This window comes from Pteronotus mesoamericanus, unplaced genomic scaffold (assembly GCF_021234165.1).
Source record: "Pteronotus mesoamericanus isolate MK-2021 breed Mesoamerican mustached bat unplaced genomic scaffold, CSHL_Meso_final scaffold_12, whole genome shotgun sequence".
Lineage (NCBI taxonomy): Eukaryota > Metazoa > Chordata > Mammalia > Chiroptera > Mormoopidae > Pteronotus > Pteronotus mesoamericanus.
In genome coordinates, this window is record NW_026555303.1 from 11,853,868 (window position 1) to 11,874,116 (window position 20,249).

At 38.3% G+C, this 20,249-nt stretch overlaps 1 protein-coding gene across 1 annotated transcript in view; it reads left to right on the forward strand.

Annotated features, from left to right (window-relative positions):
• The window catches only part of AFF2 (ALF transcription elongation factor 2), a 640,196-nt gene that overhangs the window by 305,934 nt on the left and 314,013 nt on the right, over positions 1-20,249 (forward strand). Inside the window, exons 5-6 of the mRNA XM_054587889.1 lie at positions 16,381-16,417; positions 16,695-16,746. Of these exons, the coding sequence (XP_054443864.1) occupies positions 16,381-16,417; positions 16,695-16,746 (89 nt within the window). The remainder of the gene's footprint in view (positions 1-16,380; positions 16,418-16,694; positions 16,747-20,249) is intronic.

A 20,249-nucleotide genomic window follows, 5' to 3' on the forward strand; every position in this document is an offset into this window, starting at 1 on the left:
AATATTCCATGTGCATTGAAAAGAATGTGCATTTTGATTCTTTGGGATGAAAGGTTTTATATGTGTCAGTTAAGTCTATTTGATCTAATGCATCATTCAGTTCCACAATATCCTTCTTGATGTTTTGTTTGGAAGACTTATCCAGTTTTGACAGTAGGGTGTTAAAATCTCCAACCATCAGTGTGTTATTGTTTATATTGTTCTTGAAGTCCTCCAAGATTTTCCTTATATATTTGGGTGCTCCTATGATAGGTGCATATAAGTTTAGAATGTTTATGTCTTCTTGATGGATTCTTCCTTTGAGGATCATGAATTGTCTTTCTATGTCTCTTTTTATGCCCTTTGTTTTAAAATCTATTTTGTCTGATATAAGTATTGCTACCACTGCTATTTTTTTCCCTGTCCATTTGCTTGGAATATTTTTTTTTCCATTCCTTTACTTTCAGTCTGTTTAGGTCCTTCATTTGAGGTGGGTCTCTTGTAGACAGCATATGTGTGGGTCCTGTTTTCTTATCCATCCAGCTATCCTGTGTCTTTTGATAAGGATAATTAGTCCATTTTCATTTAAAGTTATTATTGATAGGTACTTATTCATTTTTTCCGTTTGTACCTGTGTTCTTCTCTTTCTCCCTCTTTTTCTTCATCTTAATCCTTTAGCGTATCTTGTGGTGCTGGTTTGGTGGCGATGTATTCTTTTAGTCTTATTTTTTCTGGGATACCCCTTATTTCACCTTCCATTTTATTTGAGAGCCTTACTGGGTAGAGTAGTCTTGGTTGTAGGCCTTTGCTTTTTATTACATGGAATATTTGTTGCCATTCCCTTCTGGCTTGTAGTGTTTCTGTTGAGAAGTCAGCTGCTAGCTTTATCGGGGCTCCCTTGTGTGTTATTTCCTGTTTCTCCCTTGCTGCCTTTAGGATTCTTTCTTTGTCTTTGATATTTGCCATTTAAATGATGATGTGCCTTAGAGTTTGCCTCATTGGGTTCCTCTTGGATGAGGCCCTCTGTGGTTCCTGGACTTTTGAGACTTTTTCTCTCTTCCAATTAGGGAAGTTTTACATCATTACTTTTTCAAACAGGTTTTTAATCCCTTGTTCCTATTCTTTTCCTTCTAGTATCCCTATTATACAGATATTTTTATGTTTCAGGTTTTGTGCATTTCCTTAAATGTTTCTTCATTCTTTTTGAGGTTTTTTTCTATTTCTTCCTCTTTCTGGGAGCTTTTTTTCTACCTTGTCCTCCAGCTCCCTGATTCGATCCTCTGCTTCATCCATTGTGCTTTTGATTTCCTCAACTCTGTTCTTCAATTCAAAAATGCTATTCTTCATTTCCTCTTGTCTCTTATTGATAGTTTGAGTCTTTGTTCATAGTGATATAGTTTTCAATCAGTTCCTCATAGTTTCCCTGTAGTTTCTCATAGTTCTCTTTGAGCTCACTGAGTTCTTTGAGCTTCATTAGAACCATGGTTTTGAATTCAATATCTGATAGTTTACTTTCCTCTATTTCATTTATTTCTCTTTGTGGGATTTCCTCCATTCCCTTCATTTGGAGGGTATTTCTTTTCCTTCCCATTGTTTGTGAGACTCTTCTTTTTTCTCCTTCTCCTCCTCCTCCTCCTCCTCCTCCTCTTCCTCCTCCTCCTCCTCCTCCTCCTCCTTCTCCTTCTTCTCCTTCTCCTTCTTCTTTTCCTTCTCCTTCTCCTTCTTCTTCTTCTTCTTCTTCTTCTTCTCCTTCTCCTTCTCCTTCTCCTTTCTTCTTCTTCTTCTTCTTCTTCTTCTTCTTCTTCTTCTTCTTCTTCTTCTTCTTCTTCTTCAATTGATCTGTCTCAATTTCCTGACTTTGTGGATTGAATCTTTATGGTAGTAGGTGGTTCTTTTATTTTATTTTGTTTTTCCCTTTTCTCTCTGGGTCTGCCTATGATGATGTCAGTTGTTGACCCTGTCTGACCTTAGGCAGTCTGCTTGAGACTTCCAGGAATCTACTCTCTGTGTCTCTTTCCTCCAATTGTTAATGTAGTCACTCTGCCCTCAGCTATCAGGCTTATACATCACAGAGTGGGTCAGTGCCTCCTGAGAGTGTGGCTATCATGTCCTTATAGGCTGCTGCCCCTTAGAGGAGTCATCTGCCTGAGAAAGATGGAGACCTTGGAATGGGGAAGGAGTCAACACCAGGATTTCCCTGGGTACTCCCTTAGTTTTCTCCCCAACTCCTCCTAATCCAGACTCTCCTCAAGCATTCCTAGGCAGCTCTGTGTCCCTTTTAGCCAGAGGTCTACTGTCTCTGCAGACCGCTCTGCACTCAGCACCAAGGCCTGTGCCCAACTACTGGGCAGAGTGTCTGGAGGGCAGAGGTATTGATTCCTTTTCTGCTGCTGCCTCTTTGGGGCATGGCCTGCCTGAGCAAGATGGAGACTGAGGAATGCGGAAGGAGTCAGTACAAGTAATCCCCCAGCTACTCCCTCAGTTCTCTCCTCAATACCCTGTCTCCAGTTTCCCCTCAAGGTTCTCTAGGTAGCTCTGTGTCCCCTTTAGCCAGGGTTTCACTATCTCTGCCAGCCATTCTACACTCAGCACTCAGGCCTGCGCACAGTTCCTGGGCAGAGTGTCCTGAGTTTAGGGCTATTTTTTCCTTTATGCCTGAGCAAGATGGTAGCTGCAGAGTGGGAGATGAGTCATCACCAGAACCCCACTGGCCACCATCTCAGGTCTCTCCTCAAAGCTTTACTCACCAATCTTTCCTCAGGGTCCAGCCCACTCTGCTTCCACCTCTGCCCAGAGACCATGGAAGGTGGCTGCCACTGCAATTTTTTGTGTTGGACCTTTAATCGTCTATTTGCATCTCCATTCTTCTGTCTCTGGCAGAGACCACCACTACGTTTTTCTCAGTTGTATTTTGTCTGTGTGCTTTTTTGGGTTCAGATGTTGTAGTCTAGAGGTCTCTGCTTATGATTCAGACCCTATTCTTCTTAGGGGGATCCAACTGACTATTTCAATATCCCTCTGGTGCTGGCACCCATGGACACCCAGCCCTCCCTTTCAAACCTCCACCACACTTTTTACCCATTAGGATGTGTGAAAGCCAATTCCACTGTCTGTCCAAGGCTCCAAGGCTCCTTTCTTGCTGTTGTTCCATTGTTTTCCAGGTGATTTTTCCACAGTTTCATTGCAATTTCAGTTTGGTCCTGGAAGGAGGTCAGTGTGACTTCCACTCACTCCTCTGCCATATTCCCTCCAGTCCAGTGATGAAGATATTCTTAGGAAATTATATTCCTTTCAGTGGCATTCTCCCTACCTTAATCAAATGTGTCATCATACTCTGGAATCAGCTTGCTGGTTCATGAAATTTCACATTTCCCAAAAACAGGGAATCAATTGTAATTAGAAATGCAAAAGTGTATACAATTCTGTGTAGACTGGCAAGCAAGTCAACGCACTGTGACAGTAATTCAAGGTAATAAGAACCTGCCATAGAGTAAATACAGAAGACTTGAGGGAGAAGGTACACCTTTAAGAAGTGAGTTCATCCATCAGGTGACTGAAACAACTTTTAATCAAGTCAGAGACACACCTCTAAAGCCAGTGGTCGAAAGAGATAAAACTAAATCTCTCATTGATTGAAGCATGCTCCCTAACTACTGAAAAGAAACAACACTCTTATGCCAGGCTGGTGCTTACTGCCTTTTGGTTGACTCTGGTTAAATAGGATCTATATCTTTTAAATGATGAGGGTAACTTTGAAGAAGACCAGTCTTACACAGAACTCAAGCCTTGGATGTCTCAGCCTAGAGAAAAGACAACATCGGAGGATAGAATTTCTGTCTTTCAAGCTGAAAGCTTGTCATATTAAAGAAGAGATGTGTTCTGTGCAGCTCCAAAGTGAGATCTATAAGTAGAAATGCCTGGGAGACAGGACTTTAGCTCACAACCAAGAAGAATAATCTAGTCAAGTTGTCTCAACATGGTCCAGGTTGCTTCAAGGAGTAGTGAGTTTCCTGTCAGTGGCAATGTGCAAGTGGATGCCAAATGGACCTTTGCATTGCACATAGGCTTCAGGCACCAGTGTGGAGCAGAAGAATGGACCAAATGACTTTAAGTTCCTCTAAAAAAAATAGGCTAATTAAGTCAGTATCTTTAAAAGACTTACTATGTTTAGTGAAAAAGGTATTTAATTTTCTGTTACCTAAAATAAAGTTGTTTTGTTTTTCCTCACCAGATGACACATTCCTGGCCTACTCCTCTCACTGCCATGCATACTCCTGGAAACTCAGAGCCAAACACATTTTCCATCTCAGGACAGGTCAGTTATCTACCTTCCTCCCTTTTCCTTTGTCTTATTTCAAGTATGCCAATCTTGCAACTGTATTCTTTAAAATAACAATAGACATTGTCTTCTATTTTCATAAAATTTAGACTCTCTCATGCCCTTTGAAATATTAATATAAATATTATTTTTATTGAAAGAGAATCTTTAAGAAAATATACAATTTGACATTGGCATGTGTTATACTACCTGGAGCATGGCCACTGTTCATGCTGTTGTGCCCAGAGCTGATGAATCAGAGAGAAGAATGAACTTATTCCCTAAGAAAGACCAACTAGAGCCCTGACGGGTGTGGCTCAGTGGACTGAGCACCAGACTGTGAAGCACAGCATTGCTGGTTTAATTCCCAGTCAGGGTACATGCCTAGGTTTCAGGTCGGGACCCCAGTGGGGGGCACTTGAAAGGCAACCACACATCAATGTTTCTCTTCTCTTTCTCCCTCCCTTTCCCTCTCTCTAAAAATAAATAAAATATTTAAAAAATATGAATAAATAAAATATGCTTGGACTAATAATATATGTATTCTTTAAATAAAGAAAGAGCAAATAAATAAAGTAACAACATCTGAATTTTTTAATTAAAAAACCTATACTCTTCAGTCTAATGCATCAGTTTTCATTTTTATGTCACCTTCCAGTTCCTGCTCACAGAGCATATAGATCTTTACACACCAACACATGGTATTGACAGAAAATTATATTCTATAGTTCTATTATCAAATGTTTAATATAATTTTTCCTCATCTGTTCCCATGAAGAATTTTTCTCACCATCAGTTTTTAAAATGCTTAAGTAGACATGAAGATTCTAATAACACACTTTAAAAGAAAAACAATCTTCTTCCTTCCTCTTTTTTTTCTTCCATCCAATTAATCATCCATCCATTCAGAAACCATTTACTGAGGACATACTAAAGTTAGGGATGAAGAAAATCCCTCAATATGTTATCAGATAAATGATAAAACAATGTAAAAAATGTATTCATAGATAATAAAAGACTCAGAGAAGTATCTAATACTCCCTGGGGCATTGAGGAAATGTTCACAAAAATGGCAGCATTTGGAGTATGCTTAGGACTTTGACAGGTGGGGAAGAGCTCAGGAGAAGAGCACTCCATGAAGAAGAACAAAATGGGAAAATTCATGACAAGGTGAGGGATCATAGTATGATCCATATTGATATGATGTCCCAAGTGCCTGGATCAGTGTTTGTGTGATGGGGAGTAGAGAGAGACAAACCCTGGGAAGATAAATATATCCCTGCAAAAGGCTTTGTATGCCAGCCAAGAAATTTGCACTTTATATGTAGAAGGAGAAAACATATCCCTTAATTTTTAGGATCATGATTTAGACAGTAACATTGGCCTAAGCTGCATTGATCCCCTCCCACCTTTAAATGAGATCAGAACTAAGAGAGCAGCAGCCCTCTGTGTCCTTCTCTGAGTATGTATTATTCCTTCCTGTATCTCCACTCTCCCTCCTTACATTGCTCTTGACCTGGGACTTTCTCACTATCATCCTAACCAAGGAATCAATCCATCCATCTCAGACATTGAATCCAACACTTGTACATTAATTGTAGTGTTTTCAGCTATGTTCTCCAATTTTAGATATACTTTGTGCAAGTTACAATTTTGACATTTACAAGTATATACAATAGAACTGCTTGATTACATTACTTTTGTAGTAAGTGCAAAATTTGAAATCAGGCATGATTTGCTTTTTCTGACAATTATCTGTGCTACCATTAATCCTATGAAAAAGGTAGAAGCAAGTGGGATACAATGGTGAAACCAGGTGACCACACACCAACATCACTCAGTGTTGTTTTGCTTGATTCCTGACAAAATATTGGTTTGAAAGAAAAGTGGATTTTAAATAACAATAACATCAACAACACGTGTAATGCTATAATATGCCTCACCTCATTCTAAGGGTTTAATATGTATTAAATAATTCAATACTCACTACAACCAAAAGGGATTGGTAATTTGACTATCCATAGTTGACAGAGGAGGAAACTGAGACACAGAACTAATGTGCTCAGAATTACCTAGCTACTAAATAAGGAAACCAGTCTTTAGATCCAAGTGTTCTGGCAATGTTTTTTTTCCCACATGGATTAAAAGATGTCCAAGTTCAAATTCCATTTTCTAAAACATGGGTTTCTCCAGTAAATACATGTAACTGAGGTGACCACTCTTTCCACAGTACTTGAATGAGAACTAAGTGAAACAGAAAGCATCCCTTTCAGAAAGCATCCATTTCTCCTTCTACCTATGGCAGAGCTTGCACAGTGGAAAGGGTGCTGTTTTAGGAGCTGTGGAGCTGGCTGCTTGGAACCCAGGCTCTGCTATTTTCTGGCTATATGGTCCTGATCAAGTTCTCCTGAGCCTCAGTTTCCCTATATGCACTGCATGTGTGTGTCTGTGCACACTACATAATCCCAATGGATTTTTCAGGACAAATAATCTATAATCCTGTAAACTTATAAAAAACAGATGCAGTTGAGAATTCTGAACTTACTTAAGTTTACTTATCCATCTCAAATTGAAAATGCTATGTTTTATCATAGAGAATGAAAAAAAAACTCCAAGGAAGGAAGTATATTGATAAGCAACATTGACAGAGCTAATAATATCCTCAAGGGAAGTCCAGTAAAAGTTTCACGGAGGTAAACATCTTATAGACACAGGTTGGTGAACTGTAGCACACAGGTTTTTAGAGGTTTAAATGGTTAAGATTTTTTTAAAAAGAATATGAACTATAATTATATGAGCAAAATTCATATGAAAGATATGAATTTCAAATTTTAGTTTGTATAAATTGTTTCCTTAGAATGCAATCACAATAGGTCATTTACATATTATTGATGAATGCTTTCACACTACAATGGCAGAGTGAAATAGTTATGAGAGAGACACTTTGTCATGAAAATCTAACATATTTACTATATGCCCCTTTACAGGAAAAGTTCATCACTCATCCTCTGGAATCGAGATTTTATTTATTTATTTAATTTATTTTCTTTATTTTTTTCAAATGCATTTGACTCTGCCTTCCTCCCACCACATACCCTGTCCCCTCCCCCTCCCTCCCTCAATCCTTCCCCTTTGGTTTTGTCCATGAGACCTTGCTAAACATTCCCTTACTCTCCCATTCCATTCCTTTCCCCATCCCCACCTCCATCCCTCTTGTCTCTGTTCATTTATTTTCCTTTCAGTGTTGCTGTTTCTTATTTTCCTTGCATCTTTGTATTTTTTGCTAAGATCCGCTTATAGGTGAGATCATATGGTATTTGTCTTTCGCCCCCTGGCTTATTTCACTTAGCATAATGCTTTCTAGTTTCATCCATGTTGTCGCGAAGTTTAGTAGTTCTTTTTATCTTTCTGCTGCATAGTATTCCATTGTGTAAATGTACCATAGTTTTTTGATCCAGTCATCTACTGATGGGCATTTAGGTTGCTTCCAACACTTGGCTATTGTAAATTGTGATGCTATGAACATTGGGGTGCATAGGTTCTTTTGAATTGGCGTTTGGAGATTCTTAGGGTATAGTCCCAGCAGGGGAATCACTGGATCAAAAAGCAGTTTCATTTTCAGCTTTTTGAGGAAATTCCACACTGCTTTCCACAGTGGCTGCACCAGTCTGCATTCCCACAAAAAGTGTACTAGGGTTCCCTTTTCGCCACAGCCTCGCCAGCAACTGTTGTTTGTTGATCTGTTTATGATGGCCATTCTGACCGGTGTGAGGTGGTACCTCATGGTGGTTTTGATCTGCATTTCTCTGATAGCTAGTGATTTGAGCACACTTTCAAATGTCTCTGGGCTCTCTGTATCTCTTCCTTGAAAAAACGTCTGCCCAGGTCATTTGCCCTTATTTTGATTGCATCATTTGTTTTCTTGGAGTGGAGTCGAGTGAGTTCTTTATATATCTTGGAGATCAAACCTCTATCTGATGTATCATTAGCGAATATATATTCCCATATGGTTGGCCCCCTTTTCATTTTGCTGATGTTTTCTTTTGCCGTGCAGAAGCTTCTTATTTTGATGAGGTCCCACTTATTCTTTTCTTCATGTCCCTTTCTTTAGGTGACATATTGAAGAAAAAATTGCTGCGTGGGATATCTGAGAGTTTCCCGCCGATGTTCTCCTCTAGGACTTTTATGGGGTTGCGACTTGCATTTAAATCTTTTATCCATCTTGAGTTTATTTTTGTGTATGGTGTCAGCTGATGACCCAATTTCAAGTTTTTGCATGGAGCCGTCCAGTTCTCCCAACACCATTTGTTGAAGAGGCTATTAGTGCTCCATTTTAGGCTTCTGTCTCCTTTATCAAATATTAGTTGCCCATAGAGCCCTGGGCTTATTTCTGGGCTTTCTAATCTGTTCCACTGGTCTATGGAGCTGCTTTTGTGCCAGTACCAAATTGTTTTGAGTATAGTGGCCTTATAGTATAGTTTGATGTCTGGTATTTTGATCCCTCCTACTTTGTCTTTCTCAAAATTTATGCAGCTATTTGGGATCGTTTATGTTTCCATATAAATTTTTGAAATGTCTGTTCTTCTTCTGTGAAATACGTCATTGGTATCTCAATAAGGATTGTGTTGAATCTATAAATTGCTTTGGGTAGTATGGACACTTTGATGATATTAATTCTTCCAATCCATGATGAAGGTATATGCTTCCATTCATCTGTGCCTTCCTTAATTTCTTTCTTCAATGTTGTATAGTTTTCTGCATATAGGTCTTTTACCTCCTTGTTTAAATTTATTCCTAGGTACTTTATTTTTCTTGTTGCTATATTGAATGGTATTTTTTTCTCATTTCTTCTTCTTCTATTGCATTTCTGGTGTACAAAAATACCTGTTATTTCTGAATATTGCCTTTGTATCCTGCTGTTTTGCCAAATTGACTTAGTAGGTTGAGTAGATTTTGATAGGGTTTCCACGGTTTCTATGTACACTATCGTGTCATCTGCAAACAATGATAATTTTATTTCCTCCTTTCCTATATGGATACCATTTATATATTTCTCTTGTCTGACTGCTGTGGCTAGGTCTTCCAATACGAGGTTGAAAAGAAGCGGAGAAAGAAGACATCCTTGTTGTGTTCCTGATCTTAGTGGGAAAGCTTTCAGTTTTTTCCCATTGAGTATGATGTTGGCTGTAGGTTTTTCATATATGGCCTTTATTATGTTGAGGAATGCCCCATTTATTCCCATTTTGCTGAGTGTTTTGATCATAAATGGGTGCTGTACCTTATTGAATGCTTTTTCTGCATCTATAGAGAGAATCATGTGGTTTTTGTCTTTTCTTTTATTGATGTGATGTATTACATTTATTAACTTGCGTATATTGAACCATCCCTGCATCCCTGGGATGAATACCAGTTGATCATGGTGGATAATCTTTTTAATTTTTTGTTAGATGCGGTTTGCCAATATTTTGTTGAGGATTTTAGCATTTATGTTCATCAGCGAAATTGGCCTGTTGTTTTCTTTCTTTCTAGGTTCATTGTCTGGTTTTGGGATTAGGGTGATGGTGGCCTCATGAAAAGAATCTGGGAGTCTTCCTTCCTCTTGGATTTTTTGAATAGTCTGAGAAGGACAAGGGTTACCGCTTCCTTAAGTATTTTGTTAAAGTCTCCTGTGAAACCGTCCAACCCTGGGCTTTTGTGTGCCAGGAGTGTCTTGATTACTGCTTCAAATTCCCCAGCTGTTATTGGTCTGTTAAAGCTTTCTGTTTCTTCCTCCTTCAGAGTTGGAAGATTATACTTTTCTAGAAATGTGTTCATTTCATCAAGGTTTTCAAATTACTTGGCAGAAAATAGTTAATACTACTTTCTGACAGTCCTTTGTATTCCTGTGGAATCAGTTGTTATTTCTCCTCTTTAATTTCTGATATTATTTATTTGCATCCTCTCCATTTTTTTCTTGATGAGCCTGCTTAAAGGCTTCTCATATTCCTTATCTTTTCAAAGAACCAGTTCCTGGATTGGTTGATCCTTTGAATTGTTCTCGTTTCTATGTCATTGAGTTCTGCTCTTACCTTGACTATTTCCTTCCTTCTACTTCTTCTGGGATTTATTTGTTTTTGTTTTGCCAGTTCTTGAAGTTGTAGTGTTAGGTCTTTTATTTGAAATGTTTCTATTTTTGTTAGATAGGCCTGTATTGCTATGAACTTCCCTCTCAGGACTGACTTTGCTGTGTCCAATAGATTTTGGACTGTTGTGTGCTCATTTTAATTTTTTCCAGAATTTTTTTTTTATTTCTTCTCTTATCTCATTATTGACCCATTCATTGTTTAATACTCTACTGTTCAGTCTCCATGAGTTTACAAGATGTTGAAGTTTCTCTTTGAGGTTGATTTCCAGTTTAAAGCCCTTGTGGTCCAAGAAAATATTTGGTATTATTTCAATTTTCCTGAATTTGCTGAGGCTTGCTTTGTGTCCTATCTTGTGGTCTACCTTTGAGAAACTGCCATGAGCATTTGAAAAGAATGTGTATTTTTCTTCTTTGGGATGTAAGGTTCTGTATATGTCAGTTAAGTCTATTTGATTCAGTGTGTCATTCAGCTCCACAATATCCTTATTAATGTTTTGTTTGAAAGATCTGTCCATTTTTGACAGTGGGGTATTGAAATCCACTACTATCAGTGTGTTGCTGTCTATATCTTTTTTGAAGTCATCCAAGATTTTCCTTATAAACTTGGGAGCCCTTCTGTTGAGTGCATATAAGTTTATAGTGTTTATGTCTTCTTGATAGATTCTTCCTTTAAGTATAATAAAGTGTCCCTCTGAATCTCTTTTTATGGCCTTTGTTTTGAAATATATTTTGTCTCATATAAATATTGCAACCCCTGCTTTCTTCTCTTGACCATTTGCTTGGAATATTTTTTCCCATACCCTTACTTTCAATTTGTGTAGGTCTTTTGCTCTGAGGTGGGTCTCTTGTACGCAGCATATGTGTAGGTCGTGTTTTCTTATCCAATAAGCTAACCTGTGTCTCTTGTTTGGGGCATTTAGTCCATTTACATTGAGAGTTATTACTGATAGAAACCTATTGATTTTTTCTCTTTGTACCTGTGTTTTTCTCTTTCTCACTCTTTTCCTTCATCTTCTTAAACTAGTCCCTTTAGCATATCTTGTAGTGCTGACTTGGTAGAGATGTATTCTTTTAGCCTTCTTTTGTCTGGGAAACTTCTATTTTCCCCATCTATTTTAATTGAGAGCCTTACTGGGTAGAGCAGCCTTGGCTGTAGGCCCTTGCTTTTCCTTACTTGGAATATTTGTTGCCATTCCCTTCTGGCTTGTCGTGTTCCTGTTGAGAAGTCAGCTCCTAGCCGTATCAGGGCCCCCTTGTATGTTACTTTCTCATTCTCCCTTGCTGCCTTGAGGATTCTCTGTTTGTCTTTGATAGTTGCCATTTTAATGATGATGAGTCTTGGAGTGGGTCTCCTTGGGTCCCTCTTGAGTGGGGCCCTCTGTGCCTCCTGGATCCATGACAGCTTTTCTCTTCTCAAATTGGGGAAATTTTCCATCCTTACTTTTTCCAAGAGATTCTCTATCCCTTGCTCCTCTACTTCTCCTTCTGGTATCCCCATTATACGAATATTATTACATTTCAGGTTGACCTACATTTCCCTAAATGGCTCTTCATTCTTTTTGAGTTTTTTTTTTCCATTTTTTGTTCTTTCTGGGAGCTTTTCTCTACCTTATCCTCCATGTCAGTGATTCAATCCTCGGCTTCATCCAGCCTCTTTGGATTCCTTCTACTGTGTTCTTCAATTCAGAAATGGTATTCTTCATATCCTCTTGTGTCTTCTTGATAGTTTCTATGTCCTTTTCCAGGTTGATATAGTTTGCTGTAAGATCCTGGTAGTTTATCTGCACTTTCTCAAAGTTGTCTTTTAGCTCGCTGAGCTCATTGTGCTTACTTAGAACCATTGTTTTGAATTCAATATCTGATAGTTCCCATGCCTCTATTTTATTTAGCTCTCTCTGTGGGGATTCCCTTTTTCCACTCATTTGTGGGGAACTTCTTTTTCTTCTCATTTTTGTGAGAATTTGTTAAGTTATTTATTTATTTATTTATTTATTTATTTATTTATTTATTTATTTATGCTTCTGCCTCAAGTGGGCTGTCTAGATTTCCTGACTTTGTGGATTAAACATCTATGGTAGGAGGCAGGTCTTTTTATTTATTTATCTATTTGTTTCCTTTAATTTTCTTTCTGGGCCTGTCTCTGATGATGTCAGTTGTTGACCCTATCTGACCTTGGGTCGTTTGTTTGAGTCTTCCCGGAGTCTACTGTCTGTGTCTGACTCCTGCTTTGGGCAGATCTGTGACCCCTTCAGCCTGGAATTCACTATTTCTGTGGATCACTCTGCACTTGGAGGCCCCCGCGGGTTGGTTTACACCGTCCCCTGATGATCTGTGCACTCCCTCGCAGGCCCCGTGGGTGCCAAACTGTGGTAGTCCTCCTAAGCCCGCATGGGTCCTCACACACACTCTCCAACCCTCGCCAGCCACTTGATGCAAGTGTGCGCTCCTGCACTGGGTGGTTTTCGGCTGTCTATTGTGTGCTTTTTAGCTTTTGGGTCTTTCGGGGTGTGGTTTGCTCCCACGCCGTGGAGACTATGGAAAGGTGAAAGAGTCTGGACTCCGCGGTTCCTCCTCCCATTCTTTCCCCAACACCTCTGTCTCCGGTCTCTCCTCAGGGGTCTCTGGGAAGTTCTGTGACCCCTTTGGCCAGTGATCCACTATTTCTGTGGACCACGTTGTAATTGCGGGCTATCTGGCTCATCCACGCCCTGCTTCTGCCTCTTTGGGGGCGCTTCCTCCAGCACCAAAATGGAGACTACCGAATGCAGAGGGAGTCGGGACTCGCGTTTCCTCCTCCTGTTCTTTCCCCAGTGCCTCCGTCTCTAGTCTCTCCTCAAGGATCTCAATGCAGCTGTGTGACCCCTTTGGCCAGGGATCCTCTATTTCTTCGAGCTTGTCTGCACTTATCCCCCCAGCTCACATGCACACAAGCTATGTGCGGAGCGCACAAAAGGCAAGTTAATTGATTCCCTTATGCCTGAGCGAGATGGTAGCTGCAGGGTGGGAAGTGATTTATCACCGGGGCTCCGCCAGCCACCATCTCAGTTCTCTTCACAAAGTTTTCCTCACCAATCTTTTCCCAATCACCAGCCCACTCTGCTGCCACCTTTACCCCGAGATCAAGGTGGGCGGCTGCCACTGCCAATTTTTTCATTGGCCCTTTAAATGTTTGTTTGCTTCCCAGCCGCCTGTCTCTGGCAGAGAGCACCCCTAAGCTTTTCGGGGTTGCATTTTGTCTGTGCGTTTTCCCTGGTTTCAGCTGCTATAGTCTAGGGGTCCCTGTTTATGGTTCAGACCCTGTTCTTTTCAGGGGGATCCAACTGGCTGTTTCAATGTCCCTCTGGTGCTAGTCCCCATGGGCGCCCAGCCCACCCTCTCGAGCCTCCACCGCACTTCTCACCCATTGGGATGTGTGAGAGTTGAATCCACTGTCTGTCCACGGCTCCAAGGCTCCTCTCCCTCTATCTTTCCATTGTTTTCCAGGCGATTACTCCATTATTTAGTTGCAATTCCAGTTTGGTTTTGGGAGGAGGTCAGCTTGACTTTCATTCACTCCTCTGCCATCTTAGCTCTCCCTTCTGGAATCGAGATTTTATAGGTTCCTCTGATTATAGGATTATCTTCAAGGCTATTAATTATTTAAAATAACCTCACATTAGTTTGTGAAAAGATTTTTGCCTCATTATATTCTATACAAAAATTCCCTATATGACATGTCTATGAGAAAATGCACAGAACCAAGTAAGGCATTTTTTGAAAGTTTATATTATGTTCATCAACAATTATTGCATGATCAATGAAGATGCTTTCTTCAACCATCCTATTTCTAGTTTGAATTGCATATGTATGTAAAGTAAGTTGTATAATATCCAAAAATGTTTCATTTGTTTGGGATTTTGGTTTTAAAAAGTCTTACCTAGATTAACATTAAAAACAGTGTCGAGAATACCAATGGCTCAAATTTAGCAAATGACATAACCCTCCAATTTTTTTCATGCATCCCTGCCCTGCTGCCCTGCACAACTCTTTGTTTGAGTTTACAGTTTAAAGTAATTGGATAAAGGTTAAAAACTCAGTCCAGATTTCTAGGACCAGTACAAAGCACTGGCTGCATATTTCTGTCTCTAATCATATACTTGGTTTATTTGACTCTGGAAACTTTAATTTGATTCCTAAAGGTAAACAAGCTCAAACTTGTACTATGCAATTGTAATAAAATTCCTTTAAAATATAACAAGTAGAAATATTGAGATATAGTTAAAACATATAAATGGTTAACTTCTCATTTATTTGGCACTCTGGGAAATGAGGAGTTTTGAATAGCAGAAATTCTTGGATAACCAAAATGCATCCTTAAATAGGAATCATGTAATGGACATCATTTTGAAAGGTAATTAATATTTTCCTGACTTCTTATAAAAATTATACTGAACATATTTTATACAAATACACATTGGATTTCAAAGATTTGGAGTTAAAAAAATAAGGTAAAATATCACTTTAATAAGTTTATATTGATTATATGTTGAAATGATAATATTTTGGCTTAAATGGGTTGAGTAAAATATATTATTCAAAATAAAAATTATACTGAACATGCTTAAGTATTTCTTGATAACTTAAACATTATTATGAGCCTAAGTTATACTATGCTGTAATATCATGCTATGCTGTAATTGTGCACTCAGGAGTTATTAAGATGGGTAGGAATTTTAGCTCTATATTAAATAGCCATAGAGTCTTGTACTCTTTAGTTATTAATTTTCTGTGTCATTTTCTTTGATCCCCTCTCTTGTCAGTTATCATGTCTCAGTATTCCTAGTGGCTGTGCCTGTAAAAGTGTTTAACCTTGCTCATCACGTATATTTGCCAAGTGGAGGGAATCAAATGGCCAAACTTGTTAAGAGTTCTTTGTGAAAAGTCAATTGTATATCAGTAAAGGTAAAGAAACTTTTCAACAACACAGTTCTTAAGTTGAGAAGCTTTTTTCATCCCTTATGGATATTTTATGGTAATCTTCTGGAGTGCTGCTGATCTTACCAGAAGATAAGTCTCTTGGGCAACAGAATTATGCTAAATAGACTGAAAAGTTCACTTTTCATTAAAGCACAATGTTATCATTCTTGTTCACTTCTTTTAAATATAAATTATGCTGTGATCCTATTTTTGCTCTATAGTGTGACGAGATTAAGTTTAAAGAGTATATTACTTGCAGCACTGATTGCTGTAATTGTTTCTTGTATTTACTTGAATTGTTTCTAGTTTTGGAGTGTTTACTTTGCAGTTCATAATTCTCTTTTCCATGCATACAATGCTGTACATGCCCTGTACATCACTGTAGTGCTTCTGCCTGCAAGTTTTGTCAGGATCCACACAGGTGTGCCACACTCTTAGAAAGATTTATATGTAAATGATGCATCGGGTGATTTTCAAATCAAATTTAAATCTTTTTTAAATAATGTGCTCCACTACCATATTTCAAATTCCTTCCTATACTTCACCAAATTCGTAATCAAGTTTTAAGAACACTTCTCTCATGAAAATGAGACATATCTGTTACATATGTATCACAGTTAAAACAGAAAAAAACATGATTATTTCTTTGTTTGAGCTAAGTCCCCTTTTCTTCCTTACAAACATTATTGCCTAGTGCAATGAGAAATTATAGACTTGAATTTTACACATGGAGGTCACTTGCTCCCATGTTGCACAAATTTTCAAATAGATACCAAGCTGACATAATTCTGGAAAATGACAGTTACGGTCATGTTGCAGCAGGTTTGGCTAGCAAATGTTTGTCCTTCTAAAAGAGCTACACACAGATACCTAATTAATGAAATTGTAAACAGTGGCTTCCTATTTACAAACATTATTCAAGTTATATCTTCAGCAATAACATATATGCATTCTACCCCTTTGACTTATTTAACTAATGCATTTTATGTGTTCTTCCTTATAGGAACCTCAACATCTGACTCCAGGATTAGCCTTACAAAGTAGGTGTTTTTTTTCTTTTTCATTAGTCCAAACTTCATGTTCTCTCCTCCCTCTCCTTCTCTTTTTTACCTAATATCAGTGAAACATAAAATAACAATAACGAAAATTCTTATTGTGATACATCCAAGTGGTTCTTTTTTCATGTTTTATTAATGGCATGATGCTGTGAAAAAAATATGACTGTAACGGCGGAATGTTTACAAAACAATTCAATTCAGAATAACTATTCGATAGTAGAAAACATGGGTAGTAATTGTGTGTTCCCTTTCTTTACAGAATGGAGCAACCCAACCAGCAAAGCTTCTACAAAGTCAGTATCTCTTAAGTTGTGAGTACTTGGGTTTCAAAAATAGGCTTTTTCATGGGCATTTGGCAAGGAAGTGGTTCCTCAGTGCTGTGTGAAGCTTTTTCCCTCTCCTTCTCCTTGAAAATATGAACCTTGTCTCATAATAATAATATGGAGTTAGGTTAGAGGGGAGAACAAAATTTACCACAATTAGAAAGTAACAGTAAAAATAAATGAGATCACCATTAGATTCTCTAATGATGTAGACACAGGCTGGATAAATACTTAGCATATGAAAACAATTGTGATTCTTGACTAGTTGTTTGAGCACTGCATAACTTCAACTACAGACATCATTATACACAATACTTAGCAACCACTGACAAGGATAGGGAAAGGACATTTCTAAACAGCCATGACTGGGCATAGAATATTAAGTGGATCGTTATGGCCAGCCATCCTGTGACCTCACTGTTTGCAGGTTATCTGATGACTGCATATTACAGCCAAACAAAGGCAGCCAGGAAGAGATGGAATAAGAGATTCCATGATGACAGGTTGAAGTTCAGAAGCCAGGGCCCTGAAATTCACCCATCACTGCCTTCATTTTTTATTAATGTTAACCGAATGAGGGAGAAGGAGAAATCAATTTCCTCAGGTAAACTATCGTAGATTTTGTAGTATCCATTTGTCCATGAGTATATCAAGGGAATAGTTCTCTCACAACTCCTTTTATTCCTAATAATATAAAATGGGAGTCAACTTTCCTGTGTAATAATCACATACTTGAAATTTTTCAAAATGAAATCATTTATAATGTTAAAGGGTCCTAAAGGCACACTTGAAATGAATTGCTTACCTTTTGGAAGCTCTCAAGTAATTGCATAAAACAACTGGGAATGATTCCCAAATAGGCTGAGGCTCAGGGAAAGTCAATGCCATTTCCATGTGCTTGGTTCTGTTTAGCAGCAAAACACCCAAAACCATAACCCTAGCACTCATACTCTTATTTTGTTTTCTGTCCAGGTCTGCTAATTCAAGGTTCAATTTAAACAACAAAAATTGTCCATTTAAAGAAGTGAGAAAAAATAAGAGGGTGGAGGGGAAGAAAACAATAACCCTGACATAAGAATCAGATTATGTAGAAACACAGAAATCAAAATAATCTTTGATATTGTTCATTTCAGCTTTTTTATTAATCACATTTTTAATTTTCCTCCCCCTTGTTATGCTGGTAAATAATAGATCTTATCCTCCTACCTTGCTCTGTTCCCATTAAAAGTCAATAAAATTCACACATGCACATGCACACTTGAGATTTAGGAAATCAATGCAAGTCTTGAAACATGAAGAAAATATAAAATTATTTTTCCCATTATAAAATCATCTTACTCTTAAAGCATGAGTATTAGTTAGGCTTTCACTATGAAATATGTTGATTCCCATACAGGCCTTGAAATGCAATATTGCAATAGTTTTCAACTAACATAAATAAAGTCATGAATTATGGTTTACACTAAGTGACTTCATTTCCAGAGTCGAGCACTTCATAGCACGGGGTATACAGTGCATTGAATAGGACCATGATTTCCTATAGGAAGCATCAATAAAACTAGAAGGCACTGGGTCTATTTTATGAACAAGCCACTTGCTCTCTGTTTAGCTGATTGACCTAAAGTCCAAGTATTATCCATCAGACTTTAGCTGAAGTAACTTCTCTTTTTATGAATGGGTATGGGTTTAATACAGAACAGAAAAGAGTTATAAGAATTATTTTGATTTTTAGCTTCCAAAATTTTATCAGCTTAGCCATTACTAACATTTTCCCATATTTTAGTACAGCATGCCTTTTATGCCAGCTTCTAGTATTTTACATTTGGCAGGGTAATCCTCCAGGCAACTAAAAACATTCTGAATATGGACCAACTGTTGATGGCTGGAGGTTGGTGGGAAACAACCCCTAAGTTGTCCGTGCTGCAGAAGAGATACCCTCTCATGGTCAGAAAATATCTTGGACATACTCCTGCCACTTACTGCAGTAAAGGGAGATGAGTCTTATAAAATGGAATCCCTTGATTAGTGGGGTACTTTATTACTTCCTCTTTCCTTAGTCTTTTTTCCCCTGGCTTATGAAATACAGATCTTCTATTTGAGTCTGGATTGTTTATAAGGAATGCATGTGTGGGTACCAAGTCAAAAACACTGGTCCAAATGTGCCTGGTTAAAGATAGGAACTAGTTAGGCTCAACCTGTGTTCTTTTTTTTTTTTTTTGTGAGTGTGCAAATTGTTTCTTTTCTTAAATGTTTTATTGTTGTTCAATTACACTTGTCCCCATTTTTCCCCCATTACTCTTCCCTGCCTGCTCACTCCCTTCTCCCACATTGAATCCTCCTCATTGTCCTTGTCCATGGGTTCTTCATACATGTTCCTTGACTGGACGTTTCTCCTTTCTCCCCTTTTATTCCCTTCTCCCTTCCCCTCAGGTAAATGTCAGTTTGTTCTTTATTTCCTTATCTCTGGTTCTATTTTGCTTGCTTGTTTGTTTTGTTGATGAGATTCCATTTAGAGGTGAGAACATGTGGTGTTTATCTTTCACCAACTGACTTATTTCACTTAGCATAATACTCTCCAGTTCTATCAATGCTGTCTCGGAGGGTAGGAGTTCCTTTTTTCTTTCTGTTGCATAGTGTTCCATTGTGTAAATGTACCATGGTTTTTGATCCACTCATTTACTCATTTACTTAGGCTGTTTTTAGCACTTGGTTATTGTAAATAATGCTGCTATTAACATTGGGGTGCACAAGTTCATTCAAATTGGTGTTTCAGGATCCTAAGGGTTTAATTCAGCAGTGGTGTAGCTGGGTCAAAAGGCAGACTAATTTTTTTTTTTTATTTTAAATTTTAACTTCTAACTTCTTTGAGGAAATTTCATCCTGTTTTCCACAGTGGCTGCACCAGTTTGCATTCCAGCTAACAGTCTACTAGGCTTCCATTGTCTCCACAACCTGCTCAGCAATTGTTCCTTGTTGATTTGTTTATGATGGTCATTCTGACTTTTGTAAACAAGTATCTCATCATAGTTTTAATTTGCATCTCTCTGATGGCTAGTGATGAAAATCCTTTCATATGCCTTTGAGCCCTCTGTAGGTCCTCCTTGGAGAAGTATTTCTTCTGGTACTTTGCCATTTTTAAAATTAATTAATTAATTATTTTGTTTACATTTTTCAAATACTTCTGTCTCCATTTACCTGCCACCACTTTCCCCTGCCCCACCCACTCCTCCCTCCCCACCTCAATCCTTCCCAACTTTGGCTTTGTCCATGTATCCTTCACACCTGTTCCTTGATCTGACCCTTCCCCTTCCCCTCCTTTCTACCCCCTCTCTCCCATCCCCATTGGTGTCTTCTTTCTTTCAATATTTCTAGTCAAATTTTCCTTGCCTGCTTCCTTTGCTGATTAGGTTCCGCTTATAGGTGAGATCATATGGTATTTGTCTTTTACCACCTGGCTTATTTCACTTAGCATAATGCTCTCCAGGATTGTC